Source organism: Lipophrys pholis (assembly GCF_963383615.2).
Source record: "Lipophrys pholis genome assembly, chromosome: 18".
NCBI classification, from domain to species: Eukaryota; Metazoa; Chordata; class Actinopteri; order Blenniiformes; family Blenniidae; genus Lipophrys; species Lipophrys pholis.
The window spans coordinates 19,908,699-19,932,375 of record NC_137646.1 but is presented as its reverse complement, the minus strand read 5'-3'; the positions used below and the strand labels follow the sequence as shown (position 1 = coordinate 19,932,375).

General features: G+C 44.1%; 1 protein-coding gene across 2 annotated transcripts in view; it reads right to left on the bottom strand.

Annotated features, from left to right (window-relative positions):
- Nucleotides 1-23,677, bottom strand: part of LOC308123808 (protein phosphatase 3 catalytic subunit alpha) — a 71,727-nt gene that overhangs the window by 13,688 nt on the left and 34,362 nt on the right. For both annotated transcript variants that reach the window (XM_080486498.1, XM_080486499.1), the window contains exons 3-8: nucleotides 17,434-17,558; nucleotides 16,754-16,865; nucleotides 16,186-16,331; nucleotides 15,275-15,414; nucleotides 10,994-11,071; nucleotides 8,418-8,512 (exon numbers count right to left, since the gene is read on the bottom strand). In XM_080486498.1, the coding sequence (XP_080342624.1) occupies nucleotides 8,418-8,512; nucleotides 10,994-11,071; nucleotides 15,275-15,414; nucleotides 16,186-16,331; nucleotides 16,754-16,865; nucleotides 17,434-17,558 (696 nt within the window). The remainder of the gene's footprint in view (nucleotides 1-8,417; nucleotides 8,513-10,993; nucleotides 11,072-15,274; nucleotides 15,415-16,185; nucleotides 16,332-16,753; nucleotides 16,866-17,433; nucleotides 17,559-23,677) is intronic.

Here is a 23,677-nt window from a genome sequence, read left to right as displayed (position 1 = left end):
TTTACGTCTACGCTCCAGACCAAATAAAAGCCTGGACTCTGACTGAGGTCTATGCACATTACCAGTTTCCTTCCTGCTCCAAACCACCACTTAGAAACCTACAGCCACAGTCGTCAGTCCAACATGTTTCTGGTCTGAGGGGAGCAAACCCAGAAGTACTCGGTGAAGCCCAAAGCCGTCAAGCGGAGAGCGAACAGGAACCATAAAACACAACTCGCCACACGACTGAGGATTTCATAATATACGCACTGCAACATTAATGACATTTTAATATCACACTGTGGCAGCCCACTGCTCCGAGCATGTGTCGTCAAAGTAGTGAAGCACTGCTTTTCCAAAATAAATATCCTTTGTGGTGTATTAAATCCTGCCGTTGGGTGAGGGGCACCCCGGGTGACATCGATGACCCCTGAGCAGCTGAACAGACCCTGCAAATGCACACGTACTGATTAACGATCCCTATTCATTTTTATTAATAAAACACACTTTGGAGCGAAAGCCACGCCGTCCTCGTTCGTCAATCTCACTCTGACAGGAGGACAAATTCAAATTCACGTTGTGTAAATGCATGAAAATGAGGGCGGTCGCCGTTTCGGGGTGGGAGAAGTTAAAAAAGAAAAGAAAAGAAAAATCAATGGTCTCTTTTCCCTCCTCTGTAACATTTCCTCTGCGTATTGATTACCGCCCCCAGTTGGTGAAACACGTCTGTCATTTACAGGATTGGATACATGAATAACGTCACAGAAACACTTGGCTCAGCATTTTGGGCTCTATGAGCCTGAGCACTTTTCATTAATTACCAGGAGAAGGAGAGCGCGTTCTGCTGGAAGAGGGAAGCTTTTAGAGCATTTCTTTTAAACACATGTTGGGGTTCAACAAACTGGTGACAATTTATTCCTGTTTCTTTTCCCGGGTGAGCCGACACATACGTTAAACTATTAATGCTGCAGAGAATCCCACGAGACTCCAAAAAAAAAAGGAAAAAAAAAAAAAAAGAAAAGTCTTCACTTCTCTGTTTTCACCACGTTTGTCATCTTAGTCATCTCGCACAATGGCGAGATGACTAAGTGCCAAACCTCCATCGGGAGCCGACTGGGGTCGAGTCTAATAGCATCTGAGCGCGTCGACACGCTGAGCCGGGAATCGAATTGAACGCGTACAATCTGTTTTACCACCTGAGCCGCGGCATTTTCCGCAATATCTACAGCACATGAAGTCACAGTGTTGTTATGAGATTAATCACACCAGAGAAACTCTCTTCAGACTGCTTCAAATGTTCATAATAAACCAGGTTTGTAAACTTTCTACAAACTTCTTTACATAGTTAACGGCAACCTAAACAACAAGATGAAGCAGACTGTCTTCTAATCCAATGTTAGGTAGTTTGGCTCCCGATCCCATGCCTTCTATGCGTACTGAAGTGTGCGTGGTCGTTTGATTCACGTTGGAGCCGCTCAAATGGTGACATGCACTGCAGAAAGTCCTTCAAACCATTCGCCAATCCCAGGCGACGTTGTGTTCGAGGCGGAGTACACTGCGCAGAGGCCTCGAGCTCATCACGGGGCTAACGCAAAGAGACAGATAATCAGACAATTTAGAGGCACCAGCCGAGCATTCGTCTTCGGAGTGCAGGACAAAAGTCACATCGGCACAAAGAGCAAAAAACAACCCAGGTCAAACGCAGCTACTTCTGCAGTGAGGTTTGTATTTTCCATCAACTTGCATCGTTTCCATCACGCTATTGAGAAGGAGACGCAACAAAAAAAACCAAAAATACATGTAGAGCTTTAAGGTATTCAAAGAGGGTGTGGTTTGGCTGGTTTTCACTATGATGTGGCGTGAAATGGTATCAAACTGTCATTACAAAATAAAACGTCTTTCATTTCAAACTTATACACAGCAGGAGAAACTCGCACAGAACATTTGTCAGTCCATCATATTATATTATGTTCTATATATGTTCCAGCGTATGCTCCAGAGCCGCTTCCTTTAATCATCAGTTTCGGTGGACATAGAAAACCACCTCCCAAACACTGACCGCAGTGTGCCCCGTGTGACCTCTGCCATGATGAAGGAGCCCGGCTGAACGTGGGCGTAGAGGAAAACACGAGAGCTGCCAAACATAAATATATCTGTGCTGTATATAGAGGCCGCAGCTCCTCTGAAACACTCGGCTGGTCTGGTGGCCCAGATCTGGGGAAAGCGGACACCGCGGTTGGGTCACCGTGGGGGGGGGGGGGGGAGACTTTCCTGCCTCAGACCCTCTTAGGCTCGGGAATAGCGAGTCATGAAAGCTGGCATGCGGGCAGCTAAAATGTCGCCTGGCCAGTGTGTGTGTGTGTGTGTGTGTGTGTGTGTGTGCGGCATCAATCAGGCATGGTAATGCATATACCGCACTAAATGCAAGTCAAAGTGGTGCTTTAGTGCTGCAGACCATTATATTCCCCTGCCCCCATCATGCGAGGTTGCACAAATGAATACACACATCCTCTGACACTCTCTCACAGGGGGAGCGTCCATATACTTGTATAATTAATGTGGCATTATTATCAATATCAACACTGGCCGGTCTAATAAGAAAAGCATTGTATTACTCCGCCGTGCTCCGCTCAGACAGAGCTGTGGGTGTTTATCTGCGTGCGTCGCCGTGCGTGAGCGCAATCGCACACGTGGGCAGCCGTTGCATAAACATCACATACTGCATAAACATCGTTGAGGCACTTGATTGAATGCAGCCATGGAAGCCCAGAGGGAAAAAGGCAGAGCGGGGGAGAAGGTCAGCTCCCCTGCTGTCGCGCCTTCAAATCAGATTCCCTTTAAAGGAACAGAGACACCCGGCAATGATAAACAAACGTGTTCATGGGATTGGCCGCAAACAATTCCAAGTCCCCGAAACTCCCCCGGACAGGACGGTGCAGGTGGCGGGAGGAAGTATCAGAGCGTTGAAGCACAATCTCAGCAAAGTGATTTCTGATACTGTGGGATGGGCCAGCCACTTGTGGAGACCAGCTGCAAGTTCTGCTGAATGCAACGCATGCAATGCACGGCAGCCACTGGGGGTCACTGCTGCCCCGGTGCTGATGCAACAGGGTAGCTGAGGCCAAACCTGCTGCAATGGTAATGGGGATATTTCACAGCAATGCCTGCTCATTAATAATTCATAAGGGAGTGCCTCCAGCCGGTTTCCCCGGTAACAAGGACTGTTAAATCTGCTCTGAGACCAGGGGGAGATTCCCACTGTCCTTCCCTGACGCTCAGTGCTGACTACATATCTGTCTCTAATACCTCCTGTATAAAGTTGCACCGGGTTAGAACTCCACGCCAGCTGCTCAGACCTTCTGGGTTCATTACATGCCAGGCTCCACTCCCATTTGATCTCAGCGGGGACGGTACGTCGTCCTTGTACATCTCAACAACTCACGAATGGTTTCGAATTCATTTTCAAATGATAAATTAATTAGTGGATCACTGGTACTGACCCTGATAAAAAAGCCTTTTTTATCCTCTATACTACCACCAGTATTGATTCATTCTTAAACTTGTGCAAAATAAGATTAACTTTATTGACATTGCATCAAGGAGGTACAAGGTCTGGAGCCCACAGTGGCTTCACAACATTATGTGTAAATAAACCCTTTTATCTTATTCCAAAATATGGTTAGGGTTGATAAATGTTCAGTTTCTAAAAGTACATCTAAGGTCCTGTTTACACATCAAACTTTCATGTGAAAACATTTCTGTTTTTTTAGCTAAAAAAGAGCTAAAATGCCTGAAATGGCATAAAATGATAAAAGTGACTAAATTGCATAAAAGAGCTAAACTGGTAAAATTTTAAAATTTAAAAAAAAAACTGCTACAACCACTAAAAAAGTAAAAACCACTAAAGTGGCTTGACATGCTAAATACTGATAGATAACCAATTGAAAAGTCAAAAAAATTGTTCAAGTGGCTAAAATAGCTGAAATAAAATTGGTTTCAACTGCTAAAAAAGGGTAAAACGTCTAAAATAGCTACAGCCACTCAAATGGCGAAACTGTTAAAGCAGCAAATAATTCCAAAACAACTAAAGTGTGTTGAAGTGCTAAAGAGATGCACAGTGTATATCTACCAAAAATCCATTAAAATGATAAAAAGAATGGCTAAATTGTATCTTAATTTTGAAGGCTAAGCATGTTTTACGGCTCCAGAGAAATATATATATGGGAAAGTTGGCAAAAAACAGCTCCTTCAGTCAAACAAACAGCAGACCCCTTCACTAGGACGAATACAAAAAAAAAAGAAAAAAGAAAAAAGTGAAATCATTAAATCTCCAAACCACGTGAAGGCTGGAGGTGTTGCAGCTTGTTGCATTGTGAATTGCAGCTCCACTACAGTCCACCGGCCCAGATGAGGCAGCAGCTTTCCAGCAACACCTCCGGGGCGGAGGCAGGATGGAGCCGAACAGATTCATTTCTACCCGGCACAGAAGCACCGGTCAAATCGACTCTTGGTGTAAGAGGAGATCAGGAAACGTCCCGGAGCGATCTACCAAGCCCTCTGTGGTTGAACTTCTACTGGGCCGTCTCATCTGTGCAGGCTCAGGCTGCAGGATTACACATTGGTTTTGCCTTCAGATGTTTGGTTCATGTGACGCTATTGAACATGTTAACAGCAGAGACTGTCATGGTAAAAGTCTTTCATTTACATTGAATTGACTTCTGAATTTAAATAAAACTAATTACTTCTATTTGTTTGCTTTTTACTTATGATCTTTGCATTTAAGATATGTTCTTTGCATCTTCATACTCTGCAGGGGAAAATCTCAAACATTACACGTATATCTACAGTTATCTTTTTTTGTTTAGTCATGAAAATCAAAAAACCTCAAAATATGACAGTATTTCCAAAAATCCAATTTTAGTCCTTCATTAGAGATTTTATTAGAAAATTTAAATGAAGAATACTAAAACATTTTATGTTGAGAAACGGCTGGTTTTGCGAGGTTATTGTATATTTACGTAAAGCACCGTGTGTCTAAAATGACACGGTGAGGAAATACATGTTTTTGATTTATTATAGTATGAAAATTGCTTAATATAACATGTTTGTGCTTTGATGAGGTTCTCAACGTGCGTGCAAATCTTCTTCTGTACATGGATCGCTCAATTTGAGGTGTTTCTACGAGCTCTGTGGAAAAAAATAAATGTATAAGTCAAGCGCCCGCAGTTTAAAATCAATAAGCCGAAGTGGATTCAGAGTCTTGATAATTAAATAATCCTCAGCTCCAAACAAATCAAAAGCCCGCTCAGCATATACATTTGGCAATAATGTGGAATTTCCTGTTGCGTGGGGAAATCGAGAGCCACAATCTGAAATGCTTTGTTCAGGGAGAAGTGCAGGGAAGCCCGGCGATGACCGGCGCGATAACAGATGGGTGGGCATCTGCAGCCGGGGGACGCTCCCCTCGCTGCCACCCGTGACGAGGAGGGAAAGACGAAATCCCCCCCCTCCGCTGTGCTCGCGTCACCCGCTGCCCCGGCTTCCACGCAGCTATTTATTCCAGTGGCGGGGGCCAAGAGCCAGTCATGCCCCTCCATGACGGCCCTGCAGGAAGGAAACAAAAACAGAGGCGGTCCCGGTCCGGTTTGACCTGCGGGTGAACCACAGCCACGTCCTTTTCCCTTTCACTCCACAGCGGCATATTTGTCTTTTTGAGATCGGTGGAGTTTCCACTCCATCGGTTTGTTCCCGTTTTCGCCGCCTCACCAGACAATACCGCATGAAAGAATGGAGGCTTAATCTGGTTATGTAAGATTTAAACGCCGTGAGACGGATCAAATGAAGCAATTCTTTGCTTTCTTGGTGGTAAAGGAGAAGATTTGCGTCAACGTCGCTGGCAAGACCGCCGTCACTTCAGATTTCATTTCATCCCAACAATAAAAACCATTAGGATTCAGCTGCGCGCTTTCTGGCCGAGTCAATAATGATGCAGCAGAAAACATTCCATTAATACAAAACCGCAAGCAATCTCCAAAGTGTACAACTGCAAACTGCACCCCTCCTCCTCCTCCTCCTCCTCCTCCGTCCTCCTCCATCCCTCCCGCTCCGCTGCAGTCACTTCAGGACTCAAACCGTGAAGGATCAAACAGTGAAAACTGCTAAATCACTGCTGCTGCGCTTTCATTTACCACAGCCTCCCTGCCAGCTCACAAGTGCCTGCATTCCTCTGTTTTTATTGCACTGGAGGGGTTCAGAGGTCAGAGCCGTGATGGACGGCTGGTCAAAGCCTGACACTTACTGCAAAACCAACAGTTTGAGTGCACAGGGGAAAAAAAAAATGGGTACATGAGCGTTAAGAATCACATCCTCAGCATCATGTTGATTATTCCAACTCAAGCTGGTTCTCCTCAGTGTGTTCTGAGTGGAGGTGCATTTGTTGTCCCCCCACCCCCTTGTTGGTTTATCTGGCCAACTCCCAGCGCAGGACTGATGGGAAATGCTGATGCCTCCTCCCTCCCCCATCCCCTTTAAGATTTATGTGCCCACTCGATTGGCCATCAATCACATGGGCGCTGCTCTGTGGGCCCGGAGCTCCGGCATGAAGCTGAGCGCGGGGCAATTCATTACCGAGGCTTTGGTTCTCCCCATGAACCCCACCCACATGACTGATCAGACGTGCATCAACACGACTGACAGGACTGTATTGGCTGACTGTGCCTGCTCTGTTGGATTGTGTAATGTGTAAACTCCGTCAAGCGGAGGCAAGTGAATGATTGATAAATTGAATACGGAACTCAGTAATTTGCTGGAGTTTTATGAGGTTTGAACATATTATCTCTGGCAGGACTTTCAGCTTGAAGGATGTTTATTTGTGGTGTTTTCCGCCATTCTAGGTTTGTATTTGAGGGAAAAGATGTCACGAGAAAATAGTGAGGAACGTGTCTGCCTTTGACAGTGAATGATGGGAGGGATTTAAAATAAAAAATAAACTTTTCACGGTGAGATTTTTGAGCAGGGAGGCCTTTTCTCAGCCGAGAGTCGGATCCCTGCAACTTAGAATGGAGCAGCAGCATTGGAGATATTCTGACTGTTCCATATCGAGCTCAAGAAGGTGCAAAGGATTTTCCAAGCGACCGGTTGCCAAAACTAAAAACAACGCTCGCCCGACTTCACTTTGTTTGTTTGTTTGTATCGCGTTGTGTTGACTGTGAGCCATAGGAAGATTAGTTGGCATGGAACAAATAGGTTCCTAATAATAAACAACGATCCAGACAGGAACGCTGCCTCGCTCTTCTCCTGACTGTCTTTATTGAGCACGTAAGCAGGCGTGGAGGCGGCTCAGAGGGGGGAAGAAAAAAAAGAGCAAATAAATATGAACTAATCTCATATCAAAGGAATCCCACCTGCCCTTGCTTCCGTGCGTAATGCTCTCCAATGGCGTTTCACCGTAAGACAAATAGGCAAAAAGCAGCGTACACTCCATCCTTCCTTCCCATTTCCATTTCCTGTGTTTTTCCCACCGCCGCCTCCATCCCGAACGTGCCCCTACAGTTCAAGCAGATACGGTCTGTTCTCTGGGGAAGGAAGGGGAAGGGTGCTGAGTCACAGCATATAGGCAGGCCTGTGTCGCAGCATAGGGCGTCACCGCGTGCCAAGTGAAAAGGCACTGAGCCACCTCACCTCGCGGTGGCTCCCTCGGGCAGAATCGGCCACGCAGACGGCTCTGACGCTCAAGAGAAAGCGTTTCATTCTGAGCTGGATTGCTCTCCAATGGCACACTCTCCCGTTCATTCAACATTTCAAGACTCCTGACAACTTTGCCTTATATTTTATGATCTTTCACCCATTTGGAACCAAAACATGACATAAACTCCAGTCAAATATACCATGCTCTGTGAAAACACATGTGGTAGGAACCTCTTGTATTAATCATGTGGCTTCTGAGACAAATTAATCATCCAAAAAGACAGAGGCGAAAGTTGCATCGGGTCCCAACAGAGATAGAAACAGTACCTTCTGAATGAAACCAAAGATTTTATAAAGACTCTGCGACTGTGGCCTCACGGTAAACTACTCCTGCTTGCATGCACAAGGCAAATAAAGCCATTCATGATACTACTGATTCCATCTGTGTATTTCTTGTGTAGGTGTGTGTGTGTGTGTGTGTGTGTGTGTGTGTGTGTGTGTGTGTGTGTGTGTGTGTGTGTGTGTGTGTGTGTGTGTGTGTGTGTGTGTGTGTGTATGTGTGTGTATGGGAGGGGGGGTCCCCACTGCTGTCATTAAAATCTGCAACAATGCGAGACCAGCAGCCGTCCTCAGCCTGGAACCACCTGTCTGCAAACGCCGTGTCGCCCCGAGGGCGGCTCGCGAATGCGACACGGAGGTATTCGTGCTACGAGTCGCTGCGGATTGATAACGAGACGCTGCGTCCTCCTTACCTTTGTTGTTGTAGACGTCTAGATAGTTGGGTGCTGAGAAGATGGTGATAAGGGACGGGAAGCCAGTGGTCTGACTCTTTCTGTACATGCGATATCTGGCGGAAAATGTGCAAAGGAGAAGCATCCGTTAATATCACGTTTCATTCGTGGATCGCTACGTCAGATAAAATATCCTTTATTGGTTTTGCCAGGGGGAAATTAGCAGCGTTACAGCAGCGAAGTGGACGGCAAAGGGGGAGATCAGGTGGAGTTAGAGGGAGGGGAGTGGTGCAGCGGTTAGTTCAAATCCAGTTGGAAGCATTTCTATGCAGAGTTTGCTCTAGTTACTTCTAAAATGTGAATATATATGGGGGAAAAATGGATTTGCTACTTTATTATTACAGATGCAATAAAAAAAAACAAAAAACATACTGAATGAAATGAATATTGTGCTACATGGTTTAAATGACCTGGCGACGTACCCTGCCTTCACTCATAGTCCCTGGATCTCCTACTGACCCTGACTGATGGACAGACAAGTGGAAAGTCAACACAGTGGAATATTTGAAGTATTCCGGGGAGAAAAAAACCTCTCATGTGTGCTCTGGTGCTCTGTTTGATTGTGGAGACTGATGGATCTGTGATTGCGTTCCTTCACACACTTTAGGTGAAGCGGTCTGTCACCACAGGAGCTCTTCAGCCGTGTCAGTGCGGCCTGCAGGAGGGTGAGCGTACAGAAGACAGCTCGGACTTCCTCCTCCTCTGATACATCTCTTTCACTACGGTTCCTCATCTGTTTGTTGCTCTTTCTCCACCTCTGCCACTGAAATAGCACTATCCCAGCACACCACGTGAAATACCTCCGTGGACAGATCAGGTGCAGTCTGAATGGTCTCTCTTGTGGTCGTGTCGCGAGTGCAGTCCCCAGGCGAACACCTAATAGAAGAATAACCCTCGGGATTGGCGTTGCAGGAGCAGTTTTACGTGCCTCTTGTTTTCACTGTGACTGTGTGTTTGTCTCACGGTGGCACACGACCGTGAGGGGACACTTAAGCATCAGGAGACTTAATCCCTATGTTACAGGTGAAACACACACATTAGATGTAAACACAATGAGCCAACCCGGGAGAGGTCTCTGTTATGTGTGGCTCACATTAGGACTATTTATCTCCTCCCTGCACGTGATGGGAATTTTTGTTTGATTTGCTAAATGCAAAGAAAACAAATGAGGTCAGAAGTGAGGACTGCCATTTGACCATCGTATACCAATTTGGTTCGATCCAGCCCAACCTGAGGTAAACTAACCTCTTCTGTAGGTTAGTACTAAAACTGCAGACAGTTTTTTTTTTTTTTTTACTGTTTGGTTTAATTTTATTTTTAAATAACAGAAGCAAAAATGTAAACAATTAACATCAGTTTAGGTTGTTTACTTATGTTAAAACCTCCATTAGGACCCAAAGCATCAATAAAGCATGGACTTCAAAAACACAATAGTCGAAACATTTACATAATTTAGCTATTGGAGAAGAACACTTCAAGTAGATGCTGCACATAAATAATGCACAGTTTTAATTATAGTACTGGGAGAAAAGTAGTGAAGTGCTTACTACAATCTGTTTAAAACTGCTTGAGGGCACTTGATTAAAAATCTATGATCAAATGTCGGATGTGTAAATGAAGAAAATAAGTGAATGGGGTGAATAATCAGTGTCCAGAAAGAAAATACAATTTAGATTATGTGTCGTACCCAAGTTTTAGTTCGTTTAACACAGTATCTACTATTATTGAGGCTTAAAACTTTGCTTATAGTCTGGTTCAGACTACCCTGGACTTGTTTCTAGTTCAGCTGCTGTAGGTTTAGAATGCTGAGAAATAAATTCTCTCCTTTCCTCATTCTCGTTACCATTAGATAAATATCATCCGTCTCTCGTCGCTTTTCCTTCCTGCAGGATCTCTGACAGTCGACCCAGAAGTTCTGGGGAAGTTGTTGCCCGAGCTTGCTCATGTGTGATGAGATGGCTATGATGTAACAGGGGCGATAAAAAAAAAAAACAAAAACAAAAAAAAACGAATTGAAATAAGTAAAGCAACAAAGTCTCACATAAATATTTAAATATCGTGTCCCTCTCTCGCTTCCAGTTCGTGTCTGCCTGTATTCTATCTTTTGAGGGATCTAACCAACGAGCTTTAGCTCATGACAGGGCACTTTGCTTATCAAAAGACGACTGAACAACAGCTGTTGCTGAGCAACCACACATGTCGCAAGGGGGGGGGGGGGTTGGGATAAATTACACTTCTACAGTTTTGGGTACAAATTCTCCTGTTTTGTTCTTTTATCTCTAATCAGCAAGTCATGAGTTGATCAGCAGATCTGCATGATTCAAACTTGTCACATCACATCTGGCCGAGTCAGTCCTCACACCGGATTCACTTTCATTTCTTGGATTAACAGGATGCCTCTTAAAGTTCAGGCCGAGCTGGACCCGCTCTCCAGACAGGCTGCAGACACCAGGAAAGCTTTTCATTTAATACCCAGGTCTGAGTCACTCCGCTGTGCGACAGCGTGATGGGAAAAGACAAAATGCCACAACACTCACCCAGCATCCTGCGCTTCATGGGCCCGGATGACAGATAATAAGTTATTGTGTTGTAGAAAGTCACAGACTGCAGGGTAGCTGTTGAACAAAGAGACATTTTGGGTTACTCATACATCAAGAAAAATCCCAGTAAGACCAAGAAGGACAATCAATACAAATAACTAAATAAGTCATGGGTCTTATTGATTGTGCTCAGAGAAGCGGTGGATAAACAACACAGAGTTCAAGCTAAATTTGTTCAAAAAACCAACAGTGGCTCATAGAGAGACGTGTTTCTGTGAAGATGGGGATTTTAACACGAGAATCAAAGCAGGTTCTTTAACTTCCAACAGGTACGTGGACGATTAATCAAGAGTTAGAATTATAACCCCTAATATGGTGCACTTTATAAATGAGCTTTCAAGCTGGAAAATGAGTGGGCGTGACCCTGCTCAAATGCGGGCCTTTATTTCAGAGTGAAACTTGTCGAAATGTCGAGTGTGACACGATTCGGAGCAAATGGCTTTTATTTTTCTTAAAAGAAAAAAACAAAACAGAAATAGGGGAAGAAAAAAAAGCTATCAATAGGAAGTGCTCGTGTGCACTTTCTGCTCATGCTGATCTATTCAGTCTGTGAGCGGTGAGACCTCACTGCCAACAATCAGGCTGCAGAGTTTTCCGTTCCGAGCAGCTTCCAATGGAAATTTGCTTTACTCGCAATGAAAAACGGCACGGGCAAGTCGTTGGCAAACAGGATTTCTTCAGAGAAAAACCTGGATTTTTGACGTATTCCGCCATTAAAGCGCCATTAACGTCATGCGTTTGAGAGGTGCTTCAACCAAAGATGATTAAAACCCTGGTGGACGTCAGGAGCTGTGAATTGTGGGATGCTTTGTAATGAACAAAGTGACTGATGGTTCACAAAGAGTGGCACTGTTCCCTTACAGCTGAAAGACTTGACTGTGGGAGGACTCGCTTTCAGTAATAACAGGGGCTAAATTAACTTTTTTTTTCTTTCTGCGGTTTCATTTGTAGAATTTGGGGATTATTAACGTAGCAGCTTCTGCAGCAATGCAAATGAAAATTCAGAGCACTTCAAAGGCCTCGAGAGGCGGATGAGAGATAAATCAATGAGGGCAACTCCATTATCATGTGTGATATCTAACTTGTGTCGCTTCAATCGCAGTAAATATCTGCCGCTGTCAGTCTGATAGGGATCCCGGTCCCTCTGAGCCGGTCCCACTCACTCACAATGCCTTTTTGTTCTGTTGTCATTCATCCCAGCAAGTTTAAAAATAAGGAGTACAATTAGAATTCATGAACACCGTCCCCCACACGACAACAGAGAAAACCCTGGAGTGTGCTGGAGCTCTACAGCCAGTTATACTATTAAACATCCGCCATTACCGTTTAGTTCTTCTCCGAGGCCAGATCATGTGATACAGCACTTCATCACCAGTTGGTCCAATTAGACATCATTTGTACAGAGTCCCAGATTAACGATTTTAGAAAGTTAAAAGGATTTAGTGAGCATTGGATACATGGTGCTAAATTTGCACTGCTCATCTTTTGTAGAATCGGTCTTTGTTGAAATTTCAGTTTAGCGGCTCGAGAAATAATTTGTCGGGAACATTCCCTGGTGGTAATTTCATTTCATACCGAGCTCTGTAATCTCAGCTTCACACCTCTGCAGAATCGGGGCGCAGCAACGAGCTACACCCACACGCTGCAATAAAAACTGAAGTTTGCATTATCTTCGTTGACACAACTTTTTTTTCCCCACTATATACAACAATAAGCCACTGATTGATTGAATAATTAAAGTGTCAACCTATTGAGGAGCTCTCTCATCCAGTGTTATTGCGTATCTCGATGTATAGTTCTTTTCAGATCCACGTGAGCACATTAACTGTAAATTAACGGACCGTGTCTCTATATATGCTAATCGCACGCTGAGCGCAGAGGTTAATCATCAAGCCTGAAGGTGTTAGAAAAAGTTGCCGAACCCTCTCCGAAAGAAGAAACCAGATGCCCACGCCGACTCAAAAACGCAATTAGTCTGTTTTTCTTTATCAGAAACAAGAAATTAGAAGTAAATGTTTTCCCTCTCACTTGATTTCCTGCAGCAGATGCAGAAACGAGCCATATGGCCATGCTCAGTAGACGAGATACAGTTTTGGCCTAGTTTTTTATTTTTTTTGGGGGGGGGTGTTTCGGAGTTCAGATCATCTCCCATCTGTCCAACAACAGGACACAGATGTTAATGAGCTCCTTGGACACCGCAAAGGAGTCCTGCAAGAAACGAGTGTGTCGTGTGCAAATCTTTCCACGTGGCGCGTGAGAAAAACTGAAGCTTCAAAGTTGCTTTATTATGAGAGGAGTGACTGATGGCGAGAGATGCAAGAGAAATCACTGCGGGCTGACCCTTCTACGCCGCTGAATGGAGGCAATGATAAAAGCAAGCACGTTCGAAAAACATGTGCAATTTCATGCCTGAATTACGTTTGTAAAAGTGTTACGAGCGCGCCCGCGGCTCGGGAGGAAATATTGGTCTGCTGCGAGACAGAAGCAACAAAGAAGGTGATGGGTTTTTGTTTTTTGGGGGGTATTTTTAAGGGGAGGGACGTCCATAAATGGCTCTCTCTCTCTCGGTCTGGCTTAAACTCTCTCATAAATCCTGAGAGCCAGTGTGATGCCAATTAGCAGCCGTCCCCTGGGCGGATGAAGCGGAGGACACTGATGAAAACAAGACTCCAGAGGAATTTTGACCAAAAGGCGGGAGGTTAAACGGGACGCCGGCACAACACTAACATGTGACAATCAAATCAGCCGTCCGAGTTGAGAAAGGTTGCATACCTCACATTTACGTTTGGTTCCACAACAATAGTGGGCATTTAACACTGAACCACTGGTTTAGCTGCATTGTATTGGCTGAGATAAAGTAGGAAAGCAAGTGTTTGTAAAAACATGCCGTCACAAAACAATGGAGGCACTGGGAGTTAATTTCTAAGCACGGACATTAAAATACTATTAAGCCCATAGTTGTAAAGCACCTGCTATTAGAAAAATAAGAGGAAAAAAGCATATCAGGAGCCTCAGGACGTTCTGTCTATTTTGGCTGGCTTGCTGCAGGCAGGCTCGGGCCAAGTAAGCATCGCTCAGGCCGTAATGAGCGGCGGGAGCGCTGAACACATTTAGAGACAGGACTGTGCCTTGTGGTAATGTGCCAGTTCATTACATTTTGTGACAGTGCAAGCTGCTTGCTCCGAGCATTTCCTCTGTTTGTTCAGTTACTCAGCTCAATTGAAGGTAATGTGGGTTACATAAATACTGGCGACGGTCTGAGGAGGAGTCTTGGAGACGCCATGTTGGCGCTCGCCTCCTCGCAGTGGAGACGTGGCAGGAACAAAAGGAAAGGGGAATTTATTTTTTTTATTTTTTTTGGATTCATCACACTTTTTTCCGATGCTGATCAGAGTTCATGCAGAGAGATATTGCATTCATTTATTTACTTTCCAGTTCAAAATTGCTGAAAGGTTCTGACCATGTAAAGGTCTTTTAAAGAATACAGGCGGGACAGGTACATGTCAAATACATTGGTTCATTGTTTAATCACAATAATTCAGAAAACTTAAGCTTAAAACTACATTTTCTTTTGCTGAGTAATAATATCTAATCATTAATCCAAAAGAATGGTGCCTATTTTTCATTAAAAAAATGGCCTTATTCTTAATATAAAATGATTTTTTTTGGGGGTTGTTGTTGAAATCTATCCGTACATTTATTTTATCCGCGGACCCCTGGCTGAGCCGGGTGCCGAGGTGCGCTCAGCGAACGATGACTTGGTGATTATTGGAGCGGATGAGAAGCAGCTACAGGTGCAGGAGGTTGTTAACAAGACAATCAAAGGTTGTCGAACGCTGCATCTCAATTGCTTTGGATGGGAGCGAGGATGACGCACTTTGGGAGGAGCAGGCTAAACCGGAGCACGAGTGATGAAGGAGATCTGTGAGACGAATCGGCTGAAGACATTAGACATATATACAGGTATATAAAGCTGTAAATAAGTATAAGAAACGTCTGAGAAGTTTGGTGAAGCTGCCCAGGTACACAAGCGTGTGTCATTAACCGTTTTTTTTTGTAATTTAAACAGCTGTTTAATTTCATGTGGTTACATCACAAAAGTAAAAAAAATAAATATAAAAAAAATACAATTTCAATACAACTTTTATCAGACCCAATGCTGGAATAGAATCCAGAATCCTAACATATCACATCAGTGGAAGTGGTGAAAACGCTCACCTGTAGAAGTAGGAACAGCCTCGCACTGTGTTGTGTGTGAAGTGCTCCTGGCTCTTCTCGTTCCCGAAGTCCTCCAGAGGGTCGGACCACAGCAGATCACACATTGGTCCATAAGCTGGGGGCTCCTTGAATCTGTCTAGCTGTGGAGGGGAAAGCGAGATCTCCAGTCGGTGAGTTTTGAGTGGAAAAATGACGCATTCAACCCACAGCTGCAGAGAAAACGTTCTGCTTCTCCTTCTCCATGCCAACCGCCGCAGCAATGATCGTAATTAAATCGAGGCTACGGCTAACAGGCCTGCTGAAAGGATTTTAAATCTTATTTAAAGTCATACATAATGGATGGTGTGCTGAAACCAGCGCCCATCTTTCACTACCTTCAAGTATTTTTTTTTTATTGGAAAGCCACGGGAGAAAAAAGAAAAATTCTTTTCAAGCAATGTGGAGGATCGTTCTTTCTCGAACGAAAGCTCGGGGATTACTGGATGGGTAGCGTGATGGACACTTCAATGGAGTAAATTCTATTATGCGTGCCCTCTGATTGCAGCCACAAAAATCCATTTGGAATCATTGAATTAGTTTGAAAGCAGGATCCCACTCTTCAACATAGTTTTAATCAGAGTGAAGGACGAGAGCGGTGGTATCAATCCCCCACATGTCCAAGCCCCGAGCAGAATCTGAGAGAGATCGGGGAAGAAGCTCTTCATGCATTGCAAGCAAGGTTATTTTCACAGCACATCATGCTAAGATTACACCATTCAAATTTGCATGCGGAATATACTTGAAGTAAATGGGGAAGCAACCATTTTCAAGAGAGTATCTGACTTTCAAAAGTCATTAACAAACCACCTGCTGATCGAATAACACCCACACACACAGTAAGTTTATAAAATGATGTCAAATGAGACACATACTTTCCTGATGTCGTCAAGATTTGTGATTTCTGGAGATAGTCCGCCATGTACACACAGGAACTGCTGGTTCATAAGTGCAGCCAAGGGAAGGCAGTCGAAGGCGTCCATACATGCGTCATACACCCGCTCTGAATACTTAATTCTACCTGTCATGTGGGGAAACAGGGCAGGGAGAAGACGGCACGCCAAGTCAAACAACGCCGCTCTCATACATTGGGCCAGTGTGCGAGTCTGGGACGGAAAAGCCTCTCCATGGTGCCAAACATATTTTTAAAACGGCACAAATTCACAGCGCTTATGTTCGGGTTTTTTTTTTTTTTTTTCCCCTCTTCTCCGTCTGAATCCAATAGAAATACTTCTGACATGTGTAAATATCAAGACGGGCAATAATCGGACTGAATCCTACAACAGACCAGAGGGGACTTTTAAGTGAGCGCTTGAGGTCAGCGGCTGAACCGAGAACATAATAAACAGCTTTTAGAAGGAATAACTCAATTCTCCATCCGCTCCGTACTTAAGTTTAGATCAAAGGTAAAGTAGGAGAAGAAGAAAAAAAAGCACTACTTACATTCCTGCTTAAATGTGAAATACTCTGTTAAATGTCGACATTCGTGATTCCCACGCAGCAAAAACAGTGTTTTGGGGTAAAGGATCTTTAAGGCCCACAAGTACAGCACACACTGAGACAAAGGAGAGAGAAAAGAAGAAATGGTTAAGAGTGTCGTCTGGAAGCAGGAGCCATCGTGTCAGACTTTTTACCAGTTTCATAAGAGTGGCATATTACAAGGCGCTCCACTTATAATGAAACATTCATGTGGTACATTTTCGCGTTTCAAGTCTGCTCGAGAGAGACGGGAGATGACAAACCTTCAAAGGAGCTATCAGAGGACGGGGCTGCGGCACGCTCCATTAAAATATTTTATTAATAAAAGCATGTTTCAGGCGATAAGATGGAAATATATATATTTTAGTATATTCCAACCTGCCATTCCAGATCAAATACATGTATTTTACTTCATATTTAAAGTCTCTCTCCAGATAACCCTAAGCAACGATGTGACATTTGCCGTCCCGGCTACATTTGAAGTTATTACAAAAGCCTATTACCACGCCAATATCTGTAGCCTGATTTGATCTCCGCTCAGAGAAAGTTATTAATAAACACGGCACATGGTGTGTGTCACATTTGATTAAGCCCTCAAGAGGGGGTGGAGGTGGGGGGGACAACAACAACAAATATACACTCACTTCAATACTGAAATACCCTCTGTCGACGTAGTCCCCCAGGAAAAGGTAGCGCGTGGATGCTGGTGATCCTCCTACTTCAAACAGCTTCATCAGGTCAAAGAACTGGCCATGGATGTCGCCGCAAACTGGAGGAGGGAGGGAGGGGGGGGGGGGGGGGGGGGGGGAGCAAAACTCTGGTCAGGGTGATTGTGGCCTGGAAGCTGAGAAACAAGTGATGAATGTCTCGGTAGCACAGGAAGAGAAGCCGTTTGCTGGACCGCTAATGTAAACATCTCTGATGTCAACATCGTAGCTCAGACCAGGGAGGGCTGCATACATCAAACTAATATCATCAAAGTGTATTGATACAGTAATAAAAACATATATAGAAATGTCATATGATACCTACTCAATAGTGATTAATGTGAAAAACCCACAGAAGCATCCCAGTATGTAGATACTACCGAGTACTATTATATTAGCCGTTTGTACGGCTCTGGCCAAAACGTAAATGGTAACTGGACTTCACTGAACCCGCAACTGGCTTTAAGGCAAGCATGCGCACCAATACAGGACTGTGTGACCGAAGATGGAAAAAAACTAATTGAGTCTCAAGCAAACCAAACCTGAGTGCAGATATGTTTTTTTTCCTCCCGGGGAACCAAAGCAGAAGTGTGAACTCCGCTTCAAAGCCAACTTGTGTTTCGCTCCAGTATGAGGCTTAGATTTCAGCTGTGCTATCGTTGACTTCCATCGAACTAAATCGGAAGGTCGCCAAGCCTGAGCTTGCCCACAATAAAATTCGAGTCAGTTGTATTTACTCCACCACATATAATTCAAACCAATGAGGCTCTGGAGAAACCCGATCACTCGGTGTGTCGAAGCAGGGAGACGCTAACAAGATTCTTTCAAGCCTTCAGTGCATATTTCTGGCAATAGTAATGCAATAATAACAGTTTCAGTTTCTTATCCAAAACCTTTTGGTGGGGTTTGCATGTTTTCCCCAATGTGTGTGTGTGTTTTTTGTCCCCCCCCCCCCCCCCCCCCCCCCCCAGTATACCGGCTCCCTTAGTCTGAAAACATTTGAATCGAAGCAGTCACTCTAAACTGCCCGTAGATGTAGTGTTATTTACTGCCAAGTCGTCAGATTAAAGAGATATAGAAGGTGTATGGCTGAACACGCCACTGCTTACACAAAGCATTGATCCGATATGTAATGAAATCCCCAGGTGGCATTCCCTCGTCACCCTATTTCAATACGTTTCAACTGAGTCAACACACTCTTAGCGCGCAGAATCTCACAGGATAGACTACAACTCCACCAGCTGAAAATTAAAAGCTCTCACTTGCATCCATCTCGAAACCTTGTCACGTCTGCGGTGATTAACAATCTGACATGCTGTAGCAATTACTCGCATCTAATTACAATGAACATGTGCGCCTCACATTAATAGCACAAACAACCTGCCGCTACACTTCCTATTCCCAGGAATATACGGCCGCGTTCGGTTCGGTTTCATTGGCTGCGCCACTTTAATCCACTGTCAGATCGCTTCCCGAGACTTCCTAACGGCGCAGCTGTGAACGCTGTCAGGAGACGGAACACATCTGCGTCAGAAACCAGCCACTGTAAATGATCCAACCTGGATTGGTTTCCTCTCAGCCTCTGCGATCCCGTGCTACATTCGTCCCCGGGGGAGACGGGAGGAGCAGGGGCCACAAGAGATTTGCAGTGTTAGCCATCATTGACAGATGGACGCACGCGAGGTCTCCTGATTTAAAAGCCACGACTTCCATTTAGCGGAAATCGTAAAGGTTTTGCTCAGTGGCCATTTACACCTGAGCGGCTTCGTCGCTGATGAATCTCTTCATCGGGGCGATCGCAGCTGGGGAGTTGATTCCTAGATCATTTCTCCCGATAAACAAATGTGAGGCAATTACCGTCTGAAAGTATACAGGATATAAATGCAGATGTTTATTTAAAGAGAGCTTCAAATTCATTAGCCTGTGTGGGAGGACTGCAGCTCCTTCTGAATGTGGAGTATTACTGAGTGGAAAGAGAAAACAGAAGACACGCTGATTGTTAAATAAAAAAAGTACTGTAAGCCGAGGCAAACTGAGGACAGACACTCTGCATGTAGCACCATATCGGTCCGCTGTTTAGAAAAAAACACCAGACATTAACTAGACAACTTGTCCTGACGGTGTGATGAAGTCATTTGAATAATTAATGCGAGCTGCCACTACTGCGTCGCGTGTGCAGCACATCTCTGAATTTAGAGATTTGGTTGCTGTTGCTGTGCGATGGCGGCAGTGGTGGAACAAACAAAGCACTCTGATGCCATTTTCTTTTAGTGCAAACCACATGTAGAATGCAAAAGCGTCATTAACCACGTCAGTACGACGTGTGATCAGTCCCTCTGCATCACGATAACGACCCCAACCACCCACGAACACGCACACCTACACAGTTAATAGGAGATGTGTCTGGGAAGCAAGTGTCGTGACAGATGTCGAGACCCCCACAGAGCCCTGATCTCACCAGATCGCGGTGTCAGTTTGGGATTACATGAAGAGACACATGAGTTGTCCTCCGGACTGAACATCCGACCTGTCGGGGACCTTAAGCAGCTTTAAAGGAGAGTACTCGAAATGGGTTTAATTAATGGAATTAATCAGATGACTGCAATGTTCCAGTCGTCTTCAGTCAAATTACATTAGTGTTGGTGAAGCCCAAAGTCACTTGCTTGTCCACTGGTTTATTTTTAGCCCCGAATGAGCTTTTGGCAGTTGTATATTGATTTTTCCAAAATCTTCAGCAAGATTTTCCTCAGTCAATAACAGACTGTAAACTTCAGTTTATAAACATTTATCTGTCGATAGGAAAGGTGACAATGACATTATATAGTTCTTTGTGCCTGCCTCTAAGAGACAAAGCACAAAGATTACTATCCTAGGTCCCCCCCCCCCCCCCCTTTTTCTTTTCGGCGTGCGATAATAGTATTCTGTGGCTTTTGTTGACGATTCAGCAACCTGTTTCCGCAAAAAAAGGCAAAAGACTTGCCAGTCAAAGAAGATGGGATTTTGGTGCACACACAAAAAGCAAAACAAGACATGTGGAAAAAATTCGGAATTGGTGTGCCGTGAATCTTGTGAATATTTTGGTAAACCGTTTATGCAAAAAAAACACACAGAAGTTGGACAAATTGTCCCGTCAAAGCAAAAAGAAATCTGGTGAAAAACACAAAATGGAGGGGAAACTAGTCAGCAGCAAGTGGCACGCAATATATAATGTGAGATTTTAAAGTTTTCTATTCAATTTAAGGGGTCTTTAATAAAAAAGTGATGAATGCCATCGATCTGTTTTGGGCCATCCTTCACGCTTCCACACCATTTTATCCAGTTGACTATAAGTGAGGACAGATTACAACCTGGACATGTCTCCGGTCCCTCGCAGGACAAACACCGAGAGACAGTCATACACACTCACAGTCACGAGGATGAGCAATTTAAATTTAAAGCATTGAGGAGACGAGTGCCAACTACGATGCCACCGTGCAGCTCAGCTTTGGTCCCTAAAACCTTTGAACGTCTGCCAAAAGCAGAGTGCCCGTCAATCTTTTTACAAACAGTTTACTGTGAAGTCGGGCAGATTTGAGTCTACTAACTGAGAATTAAACTCACGTGCAGTTTTTTTTTTTTTTTGTTCTTTAACATTAATATTAAGCTCTGATCCTACTTTTATGTACCCATTTCATTCCAAGTTTACACAGTAAAGGAAATCCTGGGTTTCTTGGTTGAGAATGACGTAATGGAGAAACTGTTGCCCGATAGCAACTTTGGATTCTGACGATATAATGGAAGGAACCCATTTAGCAGGAGAAAAAGAAATATTCAAAGGCGAGGACTCTTTAAGGCTGTCAAATGGTATCGAACAACGGTGACAGCCATTGGCAGGCATGCCATTGAGGATTAGATAAGAAATAGAACAAGCAATTTTAACCGATTGAAGGTAATCTGTGGAGCAAGTGTGATCAAAACAGTGGTTTCTACTAACCGACAGCTTTTCTTTCCTCTAATATGAAGCCTCTCCAGGTCAGTAAACACTTGAGAAAAGTCCTCCCTCTTCACCTGCGAGCTGCAATAAACACACAGAGATAACAACACGCAGTATTCGCCGCACGCCGCCGCGGTGACAGCGCCGATAAGCCTGGCATCCATGTCTGATGTCAACGCGCTTCAATTCATCTATTCTTCAAGTAATGGGATAATTAAGTAATTACCACCAGGGTGAACAGATTTAAATCTAATTTGAAAAGGACGCACACTTTCTTTTCGGGAGGCTGTTGCTTCGTGAACTGTATCTAGGAGCAAGAAACACAATAAGAGACCCGTGAAAAAGTCTTTCACAGAGATACCCAATTAGTGGGAGCTGGAGGACAGCGTTGGAGAGCAATTATCTAAAGTTACGAGCCTCGTGAGACAGCTCTGAGAATCGGCTCTCCTCGCCTGAATCGTAAACCTCCGCTTTAGCATTTGTCTTCTATTAAACCCACACTGTGTAACTGTTTAAATCCACAGCGGGGACAGACTTCAAAAAGGTGCTTTGCTGTTCGTGTCCGATTTCTAAAGACGTCCTCAGTCCCTCTTGTCATTGCGCCAAGTCGGCTACAAATGTGCCGCTGGTTTAATATAGATCGCAAGCAAAGATCCGAGGTAATTGATAAAAAAAAGATTAAAGCAAAACATTTTAATTTATTCTTTACTGGTACTCTTCGCTTCATCATTTAAGAGATGTACAAAATGTACAAAACAGTTTTTGGAAATGTAGCCTTCCTAATTTCACCACTGTACTGTACTGTAATTAATTGGTGCAGTGTTGTTCAAAAAAAAAGGGGGGGGGGGGGGGGGGTTGACACTCCAAACGTCTGGACCGCTGTCACAACTATGTGATCAGTTTATTATTCTTCAGTAAAAGTTGATATACTTTCTTGTGCCATTTAAAAAATCTAAATGGATTAAAAAAATGACGCAGCAGAAGAAGAAAAAGTTGTAGTGATGGAAAGAGAAGCAGAAGATGTTTTAAATAAACTATTTGCAGTAGCATTCAAAAACTAATATGAATAGTTGAGCTTCAGTGTTTTCACATGTCTGGCCAGAAGAGAAAAGCAGTTTGTTTATTCCTTTCATTGGAAAGCTTCAACTAGAAAGGTTTGTGGAAAAAAAAAAAAAAAAAAAAAGATCCACTCCTACTGTTTGCTGATTTGTATTATTTCAATTAAAAAAAACAACTTTGAGGAATAAATCAGCATTTTATTGTTTTTGTACCACCTGAACATTGAGCTGGTGAGACCAGAGCTCATTCTCTTCAAGGATATAAATGCAGTGAATGTTTATTTTGTGTGCACATAATTTAAAAGAACGACACTTTATCCATAAAGACGTGTGATGTTGAGGCTGCTCATCGCTATGGAAACGGCTCAAACCATTTAAACAATAGCAGCTTGCATCACTGGAGAATGAAAAAAAAAAAAAAACACAATCAAAGCTGCTACTGACCTGATAAAGGTCCTCTCTGAGCATCACCAATGGCAACAGTGTAACACAACTGTTGTGTACAAACACAGAGATGGATGGAGTGGGTAGCCATCTTCTCGGCCAGCAACCGGTGTAAAGAGAGCCACATTAGCTGTGAATTCCCCCGAATTGTCGGCGCGACATTAAAAACTACTGATACGTTAAAGAGAGTAGTGTTAAAAGGAGTGTCGGTGATATTTCCCTCGTCTTTAGAAGTCCAGCGAGGGAGCATGAGGCCACGGTCTCCCGTGAAGCACACATCAAACACACTGTGTGTGGGAGGACTGCACCTCCAGCCGACCTTTAGGAAAGCTATCGCTTGGTGGCGAAGGAAACAGCAGGGGGTGACGCGGCGACACCGAGAGTTCAATCGCTGGCCAGGGAAGGGCCCGGTGCGCTGGTCACCGGGAGTGGGATGGGAATGATCGATTGGGATCAGATTCTTAAAAAAAATGAAATAAAAATCACAGCGACAGCTCTCTCTCTGCTTTATCACAGCAAAAATAAAATTACGAATAAATAAAAAACACAATCCTCCCCATCACTCTGTTCCAGTACACCTACAGACATGCTTTGCCTCCCTCCCTCTTGTCACACACAAAAACGAGGTGAGAACCAAAGCCCACATAAGAAGAGCAGGTGGGAGTACATTATCTGGAGTGAGAAACAATTCGTTCTGGCCATCTCC